General features: G+C 43.8%; 1 protein-coding gene across 2 annotated transcripts in view; it reads left to right on the plus strand.

The window, feature by feature from the left end:
* DENND6B (DENN domain containing 6B) overlaps positions 1 to 14,016 on the plus strand; it is a 756,791-nt gene that overhangs the window by 495,173 nt on the left and 247,602 nt on the right. For both annotated transcript variants that reach the window (XM_069629519.1, XM_069629520.1), the window contains exons 9-10: positions 4,967 to 5,022; positions 10,340 to 10,462. In XM_069629519.1, the coding sequence (XP_069485620.1) occupies positions 4,967 to 5,022; positions 10,340 to 10,462 (179 nt within the window). The remainder of the gene's footprint in view (positions 1 to 4,966; positions 5,023 to 10,339; positions 10,463 to 14,016) is intronic.

The raw sequence follows: 14,016 nt of genomic DNA on the forward strand, positions 1-14,016 counted from the left end.
CCATAGGACAGCAAGGGTATCACTTTTGCTTTATAAATGTTTATCGTCGGAATGATGGAAAAATTTCGATTTTTTTGTCTATTGCCTTTGTTTGTGAGGCTAGTGTCTTAATCTTTATGTAGAGGATTATCTGCACTGGGGTTTTTACAGGGCTGCTATTGAGTGTTATGCCCAGATATTTGAAGTCCTTTACTTTTTCAAGCTGCACTCCATCTAGGTGCCATTGTAGGTTTCCTTTCCCTTAGTTTTTTCGAAGGACGTGATTTTTGTTTTATCCTTATTGCGCTCCAAGTCATTTTCCTTTATGTATACAGATAAGTTGTTTAGCTATCGTTTGAGGCCGACTGCAGTCTGGTCTAATTAGATGATGTTTTCAGTGTATAGGAGACGCGTAACTTTCTCTTCTATTGTTGGAGGAAAAGATCTTGTTTTTTGCTCATGGTCCTTCAAGTCTTCAATATGAGTTGTATAAACCTGGCGCTAGTGGGCAGCCCTGTTTAACCCCTCTCAGTCACAAACTCCTCGGACAGTTGACCCACACCACTAAGCCTCACTCTCACCGATGTCCCAGAATAAAGGGATCTGATGGGTTGCATGATTGAATTTGGACAATTCCATTTTGTCCGTATTTGCCATAACTTCTCGCAGTTGACCTGGTCAAAAGCCTGGACCAGGTCAACAAATGCTATAAAGACTCTAGGACTTCCCTCCATTCTTGGCCTTCAATGTGCTTAGCAGCAAGATATTTTTGTTGTACCTACGTTTTTATCGAAGCCCGACTGGAAGGGATCCATACAGTCGGCCGACCATGCCCACGTTTGGAATTTGTCCAGTACTAAGGAGCCAAATAGCTTGCCAATGACGTCCAATAGGGCAATTGGGCGATAGTTCTTTGGGTTGTCTTTTTTGCCCTTTTTAAAGCTTGGCACCACATTTGCGGTCCTCTAAGACACTGGAATTGACTGATTCTACACATTTTTTGATTACTTCAACAATGAAATGGGCCCATTCTCCCGGATGATTTTTCAGGTTGATATTAGAGGCCCCGTCAGGGCTGGGAGCTCTCGAGCTGTTTAGCTTGGCTATTTTCCTTGAACTCGACTCCACATCAAATGGGATATCCCATGGTGTTGATGGTTGTTGATGAGCGTGATTTTCCCCTATTGGTCTTCAAAAAAGGTCTGTAAAGTGCACCATCCATCTCTGCTCACCTGCGTTATTTTGTAGGGAGTCGTTGGTACCTTTTTTATGTGGATTTTATTAGTGACCAAAAGTCTTTTTATTTTTTTCCACATACTACGCAGAGCATTGTTTTAGAATCTTCTTGGTACAATGTTGTGCGATGGTTTACTAGCCAATTTGACTGCTGCTTTTGCATTTTCCTCGTTTTCCGGCATGTTTTTTATTTTTGCCAGGGGCTTTATTTGGCACAACGCTTTTCTCTTTTCCACCAGGAGTGAACTATATATATGGAAGTTTAGCTTTTAAGAGTTGTTTTGATTTTTCCCTTCTGATTGATGAGGAAGTAATAGTGGATGATATTCGACCCCTCATGAGCCTGAGTTCCTTCCTTCTTATTTGCTGATTCCCAAATACAGCTTGGTTATTTTACTTATTGACTCTTTGGTTGGATGCTTTAGTAGCGTTACAGGATAGCTGGGTTGCTTAGTTGTAGATGGGCATTACCACTTATGTACAGTAAGATGAACAGTGGTAGTGGGCGCAGCCTATGTTAAATGGGGGCTTGTTGCGACGTTGATCAGGGTCCTGAGATCTATCAGTATGCGTAGACAGGGTGGATAGTCGGTGCCCCTTGATCGTGGTGTTAGAAGGGTCTCCAATTATAGTTGTTGTAGTGCAGGGTAATAGGCGACCAGTTTTTTGGAAAGCACAAACGTTGCGTTAATACGCTAGTTCATATGGCAGGCGGGACCTCTGTGGGCTTTACAGAGATCAATGTGCCTCTCTATCTGTTGCCGTGTTGTTCGGGGCTGCCGGTGCACACCTAGAGTTTCCCAGTGCTGCCGAGGTAATGGCCCGACGTTCCCCTGAGTCAGGCCCAACTGCAGATGACCCAGTGGCGGTTATGTGATGATATGGAAAATATCCAGGCACTTATGTCTCCAATTTATGTGGTTAAGTGGCGTAGGGCAATGCGCAGTCCCGCTTGGCTCTATAGGCTCCAGTATGGGGAAGGTTCTACTTGCCGCTGCTGCGCTTCACAGTGTGGTTGCCATCGTCTTGGGAGGATATCTCAACAGCAACATGCTCGCCTTGGAAGCAAGACGACATGGAGCAACACAGGTTCGATTCCCGGGTCTGTGCTTGGAAACCTCCGGGTATTAAGCACGTTATAAATAACCTATCATATCATATATCATATGCTGGAGGATCATAGGAACCGGGCAGCAGGTATGTCAGTGGTGCACTGCCCGTGTTCCGCTTTTCCGCGTGGTATGGGTGACGCTGAAGTGGCTGGTAGCGTCGTCAGGGAAGAGATGCCTGAGCATTCCCCCTCAATCTTTTGTCTGCTGAAGGAGCTAGTCCGTTAATTTTTCCCATCTCGCGTTCTGGGGGAGCGCTCTTTCACAATACGCAGTGGGCCACCTCATGTACTAGCTCCTCCCTGGCTTCTCGCGCTGGAAATGACAACTCCTTTTTAGGCATGACACGGCCTTCAGCACGCTGTCCACTCGTTTTTAAGCAACCCGGCCAGCTGGGCACGTAGAATTGGCACTGGTATGTTGCCTCAGTCATGCACTGGCCATTGCTTGTATTACGGTTGCGAACCGCGCTGGACAAGCGGTATATTTGTTGCGGCCTGCTCCCAGACCACTGGAGCAGGCCACAGGTGCTGTCGGGTTCACCTGACATGGATCAGTTGGGATGCGATCACGCAGCAAACAATGGGCAGGGATCATCCTGCTGGCCCGGATCACCAGAGCAGACCACGTGGGCTTGGGGCACCCAGCTCACCGCAGCCCCAGCTCTGGGGCCACCCAGGCTGGGGATGCACCTTCAGCCATGGTGACATGGCTCGAACATTCAAAGAGGACGCCGTTGTCCAGCAGGGGCGCCGATCCTAGTGCAGGTCCCCGTCCTTGGGCCTCCTGCACACGGTATAGCACCAGCATGGGGCTTGGCAAGAACGACCCCGGAGTCAGGATATGATCGACTGACGAGCCGGAAGCGGCTCGTCCCTTTTATTTACTCTGTCACATGGTTACCCCATGTGATCATGACATCAACACTGGAAGGTACCATGTCCCCTGGAAGGGGTGACATGCAACAATATGTATACAGTTTCACCCGCCTTCACCAGAACACCATCACCTTGCCGCCATCTTGCTCGGGCTCTCGAGCCACCACTACCACCACTGCCACCCCCACCCCTGTACTTTTTATTTTTAAGTTTCATTGTTCCTATACTTTTATTTTTACAAAGAACCGTTCTGGAATGGTTTTGTTTTAAAATAAGTGTAGGAAGAAGTTGAAGCTTACACAATAGTGGACTGCACTGAACATTGCCTTAAATAGCAGGTGTGCTTTGTTTAGGGGTTTGGATTGTGTGTGGGAGGGGGCAGGGGCAGACCAGCAGGGAGCACAGTTCCACTACTTAATTTCGTATACTTCGACCACTGGCCATATGTGTTGACAATAAGCACCACCTGGAGCTGCTAAACCTGCTGTGACCTCTAAGTAAGCTTCCCGTTGGGGCTGTATATGTGTTGTTAAACAGACAAAGTGTAAACATCGCTGAATAGGAGTAAGCACACCCCCTGGCTTGTGCAGAGCAGAGTGAGGGGTATAATATCTTAGATCACCACATTGACCAGCAAACCTATACCCGACAACAGCATGAGCTTCTTGCACGAGAGCAATCTAAGCCCCATGCCAATTCAAATCACTGATCAGCTGACGAGCCTTAAATGGGTTACTCAATCCCCTTAAATTCCAACCGGTACAGGTAATGTTCCTGCGATCTTCTTTCATATCAGTTATAAATATACAACAATTCAGACATCAAATGAATCCCTGCTGGGCAGTATGCCGGTCACCGACCGCAAACAGAATATACGTTTTTATAAGCTAAACTGCTTCCTCTGGAAATGTTAAAACAATTTAAAGTTTTGTTGTTAAACTAAAAGTGCAGCTTGCAACGGCGTACTGGATATGTCTCTTCGGGAGAAGTTTCTTCAACCCTTGAAACGATCTGCTGTTCAGATCGGGATACATCCAGGTTTAAGTGGCATCTCTTTGAATCCTGGTGTCGTCCACAAAGCTCTGTAGCAGGTCTCGGTCCCAATAATGAAAAATGTGCAATAATTGATATTCTTTGTATGCTTATTTTTATTGATATTTGCTTTTCGTCAGTCTGTCAGTGTATATTGTATTAATTAATTACAACGCAATGTAGCTGTGTATATGGTTTGCTGTGATTCATAAATCAGATACATTTATTTGTGCAAATAAAAAGTACATTTCTTTGCAATTGAATAGAATTCCACTTATTGCTGAACATATTTTGCTGTTGTCAGCAATCGGGGCGCAGCACTATGTAACTGACTATCGGAACACGTTGGAATGTGACCGGAGTGTCGTCAGTGACATGAGGAGTGAAATGGTGGCAGAAAGGTTCCCTGCACTGTGGCCTGCAAAGCAATTCCGCTTCAGTATTCCATCAACGTCGAGGCACTAGTAGAAATTGTGGATTTGTAAACTCTAAGGCCGCAACGCTTGTGAAGGGCGCAGTATAAGTACTGCTTAACATAACATAACCTTTCATCGTCCGTGACAACGTGCAGACCCACAGCTTCTGCTGGTGCCTTGCATGCAGTGGATCTGAAAACCTGAAAATTGCACACATGAAAGAGGTGGTGATGCCGGTATGTCTAATCTGAAGAGTGTGCCCAGCTCAGAAAGTTTCTTTGAATGATTGTTGATGTCATTTTTGTTTTTCTTTCAGAACCTGCTACCTGCTCCGTTTGTCCTTCCAAGTCTTCAAGAGCTGGATCTCTTCAGGTGTGTTTTCACCTCCGCCCCTCCCCCTCGTACTCTCCACTCTTCCCAAAGGCGTGTTTGCATTCAAATTGGAGCACATATGCAACACGCAGGAGGGTTCAGGTTGTGGGGAAAGTGATATATGGGTTACCTGTGATCCCCTACCTGAGTTCCTAACAAAACATTGGTTATGGGTAGTCTGGCATAGACAGACAGGCAAGCAAATGCTGAATGACAGGAACTCTTGGCAGAATGCACATTCTAGGCAAATCCACGTAAATGCAAAAAGAACACCACACATGCTACTTGAATAGGAATGTGTGCAACCTTTAAGTGGCAGGTTTGCACAAATCAGCACAGGGTTAACATTGGAGCAGAGTGGTCAGATTTTCGACTATATAGCCAGAAGGGATAACACATGGTGTGTGGTTTTTCACTTGTACTTTACAGTGCAATGTCTATTTTACAACACAACATTAACACTCACAGGTTTTTCATTAAACCAGTCTAGTGCATGAGCTTTTCGACCTTTTGTTCCTTCTTTACTTAAGATCACTTTTTACATGTAAGATTCGAAATGAACACGGAGTGAAACAGCAGAGTAAACGTATTTACAGCTTATTTCACACGAAAGGGTTGCATAATGTTTAAATACAGCCTGAATAGTTCCAAACATCCAAAAATCTGTCTTCAATACCCAAACCGTGCTTAACACGGACCTACAGAAATTCAATTGCACAATGGAATGACCTTTAGAAGTAGAGGTACCGCCATTAAACTAGCTCACAGAAATCTATCCCGCAAGGCAGTCAATGGAAAAGTGAATGCAGCACATAGAGGCATATGCACATGGAAAGGAGACATGCAGCTTTAACAGGCACAAAGGCATCACATTGAAAATCATGGTTGCATTGATCAACCTCCACTCCACCACACCGGAGGAGCGGTCAGAAGATTAGGTAGGCCACAGACAACCCAGAGAGAACTTAAAAGCAGAGATTGCTGGAAGATGGGAGCAGCTGTCGCATGAACCAGGGTGCGTACATGAAGTCATGGATCACGGCAACTGCAGAAATCCTAGCAGTGGCAGGATGGAAACAGCAAGTCGAAACACATGCGAAAGGGGACAGGCCTCTCCAGCAGCAGAGAAACCGGCTTCAGACAAGCGTGACAGCAGAACACAAGCTGATGAAGAGTCTCTCTACAATTCTCCAGGAAGCCACCAGGATAGTACCACTATCCCTAATGGGGACACAACAGCTGGTCCTGTGTTCAACACTGTATGATCGCCTGTCATCTCCTGACCATGAGGACCTTTGCTGGAGCTCGTCTTCATGTCCCTGAGGTGTCATGTGGCTGTCTCTTACCTTTATTTGGGTCTTCAACTGGAAGTTGTCTGGAACCAATTCCTGTGCACTGCGACCGACCAAAACGAAATCCTGTATAACAAAGTATCTCTTCTGTCTAGACGACCATCAGGTAGGGGCACAAACAGAAGAACAATCCTGTAATGAAGTCTGGAACCTCCAACCATGGTATCCAGAGAAATCTGGCCCAGGGGGGTAAGTCTACATACATGTTGCTTTCTCCCCTGGTCTCCCATAGGGTAACGAGAGCATAATGTCCTGACCCTAACTTGCTCTGACCTGACTTTTGGTGGTGGAACCTGGGTTAAGGATCCTTCCCATGGCCTATCCTAGTGTGTTGGATCGAGTCGAGTGCTCTCCTGAACTTTACTTGAACAGTTATCTAACTCTGGAACTCTTATTATTCATACCCACTTGCACTGCTATTCCTATAAGAACTTACCTAAACTGGTTATTCTTTGAACTGGTGACTTCTTGCATAAGTTTGGGTTGATTCTAAAGGATTCTATCCAACCTTTGTGTCTTAGGGTGGCCTCACAAAATCCTCCCACCAGGGCTAATTTTGGAAATCCATCTTAACACCTAATAATATGTAATTTGTTTTCTTTCAGTATACCAGTGTGGTGTGTTCTTTTGTGGTGTCTGATGGGATTAATTGTACCTCTCTGCCAACCTTCCTACCTCCTAAAGTAAAGTCTAACTGCTTTGCTACAGGTACCATTGGAAAGTCTCTTCTTTCCTTTTGGGTGACACTCTGTGCTACCATTAGATCAGAGGTTTACACATCCCCCTCCAGAGAGTTTTTGCAAAAATGTCCCTAACAGCAGAATTCAAGAATTGGGAAAAACCATAGGGACCCACGTTGGCATATCATAAGCACAGTACAAACAATAACCTTGGACACTGAAAACACAGATACAAGGCTGAAGCAGAAACATTTTCGTCCTTGAGGCCCTTCGTGTAATACAACAAACTTTCTTTGACGCAAAGGTTTTGTAATCATTGTTGAATGCTCTGAAGCCAAACCCTTTGGAAATGAACTTGGCTTAGTCAATTCATTGGCAATCAGTTAATGGGATGATATATCATTTCCATTGAAGGTATGATAAATTAAAGGAATAAATGGATGTCACCTACATGTAATGCCATGAAATAATCTAACTAGCAGGAAAGTTGCCCAACTGAAGAGTCTGCCAAATGACAATGTCAAACAGCAGTTCTTGACTTTTGTAATGTGAACTATAACATTGATAGCAAAGATCATTGGACACCCCATTACAACTTTTGATGATATACACGTCTCTGTGCTCTCGCACAACAAAGCTGACAAAGCCGAAATCTAAATGAGTATAACGAAAAGTTGTTGATAATTGAGCATTGCTCATTCCAGAGGGCTTGAGACTGCACAGGGGTTTGTGAAATCTGAAGTACTCCTTTTTGAATTTGGTCTGATGGGGCAAGCTTGTTGGGACTATCGATGAGACCCAGAAGGAGAGTCAGACCTTGGAAGGAGCTTTGGGAAGTTAACTGCCAAATGCTCCAGCATTTGGGCCGGCATTCATTTTCATGCCGGGACAAATGCTGGGGATCCCTAGGAACCTGCCAGCTTCATGCACCAACCTAAAGCAGGCAGACTCCATAGGGATACATTGTAAACGCTGCCTGCCATGCTCGCATGACGGGCAGTATTTACAATTAAACACTGCCTACCATACATGCATGGTAGGCAGCATTTATGATTATTATAACTAAATGCTGCTTGCAGGCAGCGTTTAATTGTAATGTCAAACGTTGCCTACCATGCGAGTATGGTAGGCAGTGTGCAGGGCAAAAGGTGACATGCACGCTTGTACGCTGCCTTTTGCCCTTCACCTTTGCACCCTGCCATGCAAATGACGAAAATTCTGCAGTGGGGACCTGTGCATGCCAAAGTACATGTGTACATGTTCCTGTCGCCGAATTACGTGCAAACTCTAGAATGAGCTCCACATTATATATAAAAAACAGTAAATTTCTTTTGTCTTTGAGAACTCTCCTAATCCTTATATTTTAATGTAGCTCCACTATCACAGAGAGGCACATACCATATAGTGACACGGGGTGGGGGGAGTGATCCAGATATTCTAGCATAGTTAGAATCCCTAGTGCCTGCACAACAACAGTACAATGTCCAAAAGACACAACCCACACTTGTTGTATTTTGTATGACTGATGCACACAACACATATCGACAACAGGTGGTAAGACAATGAAACCAGAAATTTGACCAGACAAGAAAAGTAGGCATGTCCCTAAGGCCAACAATCACATTAATTCTAGCCCTTTGGAAAATAGTATTTATGAAATCCAAATGCACACATCCGAGTCAAAGACAGGGCTGCATGGTGGAAAACAAACCAGAAACACAGTTTAAGGCCTCCGAAAAAAATCTAAATCTCTTTTAGGCACAGTTCCCATTGAAATTCACTTAAAGGAAAAATAGTTGGCCACCAAAATGTAGTTTTTGGCCTAGAACTCCCTGAACCCCAGAGGAGCACAGGAACAGTGTTCAGGTGCAGCCCCCCCTGCCCCCCAAGTCACTTTAAGTGAGTTTGTGAATTCCAAGGAGAGTTTAATGGTCCATAGAGTTAAATGGAAAGCCACCAAAATACGACAAAGTCAGTAAGCCTGCTGCGTGTATGGAAAAAATGAAGACAAGTCTGTTCCACCGTATATGTGATGTGTGGATTCAACAGCGAGAATCTCCAGGTAGGACTAGAGGAGACCCCTATGAAGAGATCGTTTGAGAACAAGGAGCCCCAGAACAAGTGTCGCAGCAGGAAGTCCCCCACTGTTATCCAATAGAAAATGCTGTAAAGGCACAAAATAGTCCCTGTGACTGCTAAGAAATGTGAAAAGAAATAGCAGTGTTGGGGGAAGAGTGGTCAGAGACGCAAGACTGATCTATCAAAGAAAATAGATGCACCCCACCTATGTGTACCAGGTTTCCAGGCACTCAATGAAGCCTCATGCTAGAGCAGACCACAGGGAAGGAAAAGTGAACTGCCACAACATGCTTCATCCAGCCTTTTTTTCCTGGGAGAATATCCCACACCTACTGGATGGAAAGCTGAACACCTGTATATATCGAAATATAGAAATTGAATGCACAACATTCCCAACCTTATTCCCAAAGAAATGAGAATGAGTGAAAACATGTCAAAGATGGGGGGAAAAACAGAAACAAATAAATTCTTAAACAATAAAACCAGAATTGTAACCTAATATGAATAATATAATATCAGCAAATGTTCAGTAAATTGGCAGGCATGAAACACTTTTGTTCTTTTTTAATGCTGTTTGGCTCTTTGTTTCCAAAGTTACAGTAATCATGATGCATGCTACTATCGTCCGCCTCGTCTAATAAAATTAGTAGTATCATATGCATTGTGATTTAACACTTGAGGAGGTGATCTGCAGCAGTGTCAAGTATACTACGAGGGAGAGATCAATGCTGAGTTGTAACCAAACCTCTTCATATCACTGACCGCTCAGACATGCACCATGACATATAGGCATTGAAGAGCCACAGTATATACCCCATAACATGTGCCAAGATTATACTCCAACCCCACTGACACATATCACATTCCTATAAGAAGTTGGTGTGTCCCTAAATGTATTTTAGCCCATGTCCGACTCTACCCGCCAGGAATCCTACAGGCACACTGCAGCTCACCTCAACATACTCAGACTTGCTGGCGATGGGAAGGGGCATTAATCGTCTGACTCCCTTCCAGGACTGTCCCCTAACTATCCCCACATAAACAATTACTTGCCACTACAGTTCAGGAATTCAGAGATCGCAAAAGAAGGTAATTGGCACCAAGAGGTTAATGGCACAGGTCTGCTTTACAAATCCCAGTGAACAGAATATACTATCTGGTTTATGTTTGCATCCTATTAAATGTTTCCTTCCTTCTCTTTGACAGGTGTTTCCAGCCAATCCTAATTCATATCCAGATGCTGTGGGAGTTGATGTTGTTAGGGGAACCTGTGGTGGTTATGGCTCCATCACCCACTGTGTCCTCAGAAACTGTACTTGCCCTTACAAGGTAAGTAGAAAGTTGTGTGTGATAGTAAGGAGGGAGGTGGCGCAGTCATGGGCTGGAGTATTAATCTCCATTGGATGAAGGATGTAGATGAAGGTGAGTGGCAGTTTTATCAACTGATCCCCATTTTGCAAGGGTTGTTTACAAATGTCCAGTGGCTCTAGGGTTGTGCAAAACCTGCTTTTCCCTTCTGTTGGTTTTTGTGTTTTAGGGCTCCCACGGGTTTGTGCAAGATCTTCCATAGCAAGTATGTTGTTAAAGAGCTGTTCGTTATAGCAGAATAAACCATGTTTCAATGCACACTATGTCCAATCTGAGTAGGGAAAATACAACTGGAGATGCTGTATTTCTTTTACCTTGGGCCCATTTCTCATAAAGGACCACACTTTAGTGGAAAGCAGTTTGTTTCAAGGAGGAGCAGCAGATGTATGCATACACTGTGTACAGCATTGTGAGTTTCCTTGTTAGATTGTGAAGGATCTTGGTGTGTATCCATTCGATGGCTTTGTAATGCAGGAGTGCTTGTTAAGGATTTTCCTGGGATGTGTAGGCAAATTCTTCCTTTTCAGCAATATGCTGTTTAATTCAAACCCACAATCTCTGTGTAGAAGCCAGGACACTATAAAGAATTCACATAATTGACAACGATAAACCGTCTAACTCCAGTTCTGTAGTCTGCCTGGCATTATTGTAAGTTATATAAAAATGCTTTTAGTGCGACTTCAGGAAGATCCTGACGCAAGCACTTTTATCCATCCATGTGAATTGGGATCCTTCCCTAGGTACAGTTTTGCTCCTCTCCATCTGTCTGGGAAGAGTGCTAACTAGATTGTAAATGAAGGTGCTTCATCTGTGCTATTTCTGGAACTCTGATTTCATGGATCTCCTTATCTATGCTGCCCTTGCCTTTTGGAAATGTATTGCTCATCAGTCTCACTGTATGTAGTTGTTATCCCAGGAGATCACCCTGCCTCTGAATCACAGCCTTTTGCTCTGGCAGTCATTAGGTTCATGTGACCGTGCTCTCCTAGGCCATGGAGGTCTTTGAATGCCAAAAAGCTAAAAAGCCTCCAAATTTAAAGAACAATAATGAATGATATCACGCAATGCTGCCTGAGTTGATAAAAATAATACATTAATTGACTTGCCCAATAATACATTAACATTAGCAGGGGCCATTTTGTGCCTCTATTCTCATTAATCGACAAATGAAATTGGTCTGCTGTTAAAAAACGTACAATTGAGTCCTTTCAATACAAAGTATAAAAAACATTTGCATGAAAGGGTTGGACCCCGTAATGCTATGGAAGATGAAGTATGTCTAGGTAAGTTCTACCAATAGTCTCACAGTACCTTACAAGTGAAGAAGATGAGCCTGGCTGCTCAGCCATTGCTACCAACAAAACGTGTGGTTCAGGCCTATACTTAGAGTGTAGCCCTGTGTCCCACGTGTGAGTTTTCTAAAGTCCTACCTACGGTGGACTTTAGTAAAACTCCCTAACAGTGGGAAAGCAGAATACTATAGTCAATAATATTGAATGCTGCTGACAAATCCAACATAATGAATAGGATTGGGTGGCATACGATTAGGTGGCGTACATCAGCATTTGAAAAATCTCATCCCATATAGAGACCAGGACTGACTTGGTACCATAGAGTGGGCTGAAGCCAGATTGTAATGGATCGCAAAGTTTTTCAACATTAAGTTGGTGTTGGGCAGCCAAAGTCTTTTCCAGAATCTTAGAGAAGGATGGTAGACCGGCTGTGAGATGATAGTTTTTGAGAATGGAAGTGTCAATAGTGGGTTTCTTTATGTAAGGGATGATGCAGGCTTTCCTTCGATCTGAAGGAACCAAGCCTTTGAAAAAAAGAGATAATAATTAATGTAACTAAAGGGGCAATGTCTGACCAAAGAGATGGCACAAGATGGTGCTAAAGAGAGGGTAGGAACAACCTCTTTAGCTGAGACAGGCAGGAATTCAAAAGCAGAAGCATCTTGAAAAGAGAAGGCATCTAGACCATGCAAAAGAGATCATTCACCTTACTGGAGGAAATGTCATTTTAACAGCAGAGACCTTGTTCAAGAAAGGAGGAATTCAAGTCATTGACCTTGCTCTGAGAAATAATAACCAGATTATTAATACAACTTCTTGTAAATATCGTTAGATTTGTTGTTAGATTCAATAGTTTGATTTGCATTTAAAGATGGTATACTTAAATATCTGTGAAGCACATTTACAGTTGGCTAGAAATTCAGTATTTGCTCTTTTCAGACATATTTTCTCTTTTTTGGGTATTTTTTGTAGACATTTGAGTCTGTTAGTTCCCTTGAGAGCAGTGTTTTTGGGGTTTTATAGAGTGAAAAGACCAAAAAGGTTACAAGCTGAGGTGAAAACGGACTTGCAGGTGTCCACGTATTCAGAACAAGATTACATGTGTGAAAAGGGAAGAAAACTGGCAGCGGGTGTCATTCGACATGGAAAGAAGTTTCTTTACTACTTTAGCAAAATACTATGACTTAATGCAGAGTAAGACAGAATCTCAAAAGATATCCAGGAGTGATCTGACACGGACACAGTAAGATTAATTAGCCCTCTTGTGTCAAACAGTAAACCACTGGAAAAGGGATACTTTTGAGTGATAGATTGCAGCTGGCCAACTTGTAGTGCACTCAATTTCTTTTAAGCACAGTTTACTGGAAAATGCAGGGTTATTTGAGCAACTAATTTCCAGTAGCATGTAATGCATGCAACAGTGTACTATTTTCCCATGAGCTCGGATCATTGACTCAGTGAAAAACAAATATGTCAGGTTTTCAGTATTGACCAAATAATATATCTGTTCTCTCTGCTGCTGTATGTATTCTTTATGGTAATTCATAAAACCTGACTGGCTTTTACTTTTCGGTTGGAGCACCTATTGTGGCAAGTTGGAAGAAGTCTTCATACTTTCATGTGTGGGGGCAAACTGTAAGGAAATGGGTTGGTCAACCCCTACCTGATGTGCCTACCAGAGGATGAATGGAGTGGGCTCCTGCAGGCTCTCCACCCCCACCAAGGTGTGTTGAAACCTCATCCCATGCATTTAAAACCCCAATATTACCAGGGGTTTCTATAAACCCTTTTACCACAAGAGGCTTCTAAAAAATGACAATTAGGTAATTCTATGCTCCCACCATCCAGAGCATCTGGGTATTGTATGCGGAAAGCCCATTGGACACTGCTTAAACTTTAAATAAGCCAAAACGCTCATGTACCAATATGTGAGCAGAGGCAACAGGTTTTTAAGAGAGCCATCCCAAAACTTAGCAGAGAGCTGTAGCAGTGAAAAGAAGCAACCAGGATCAATGTAGGCATGAAGGAGACAGTTGGTATCGGAAGCGGCCACTTTTTAATTCGTTCTCGCCTTTCTACGGTGCGGCTTGCCGCCACAAGTTGCTTTTCTCTATTCGAGCTGAAGCAAGCTGGGGGACACGCTGCTGTGTATGCTCAGCATGCTCAGCGAGGAGCGAGTAGTGGGCAGCAAGGAGCGGGCAGCGACTTGTGGAGAGTTGCAGA

The sequence above is a fragment of the Ambystoma mexicanum genome, chromosome 12 (assembly GCF_040938575.1).
Source record: "Ambystoma mexicanum isolate Mex_15411 chromosome 12, UKY_AmexF1_1, whole genome shotgun sequence".
NCBI classification, from domain to species: Eukaryota; Metazoa; Chordata; class Amphibia; order Caudata; family Ambystomatidae; genus Ambystoma; species Ambystoma mexicanum.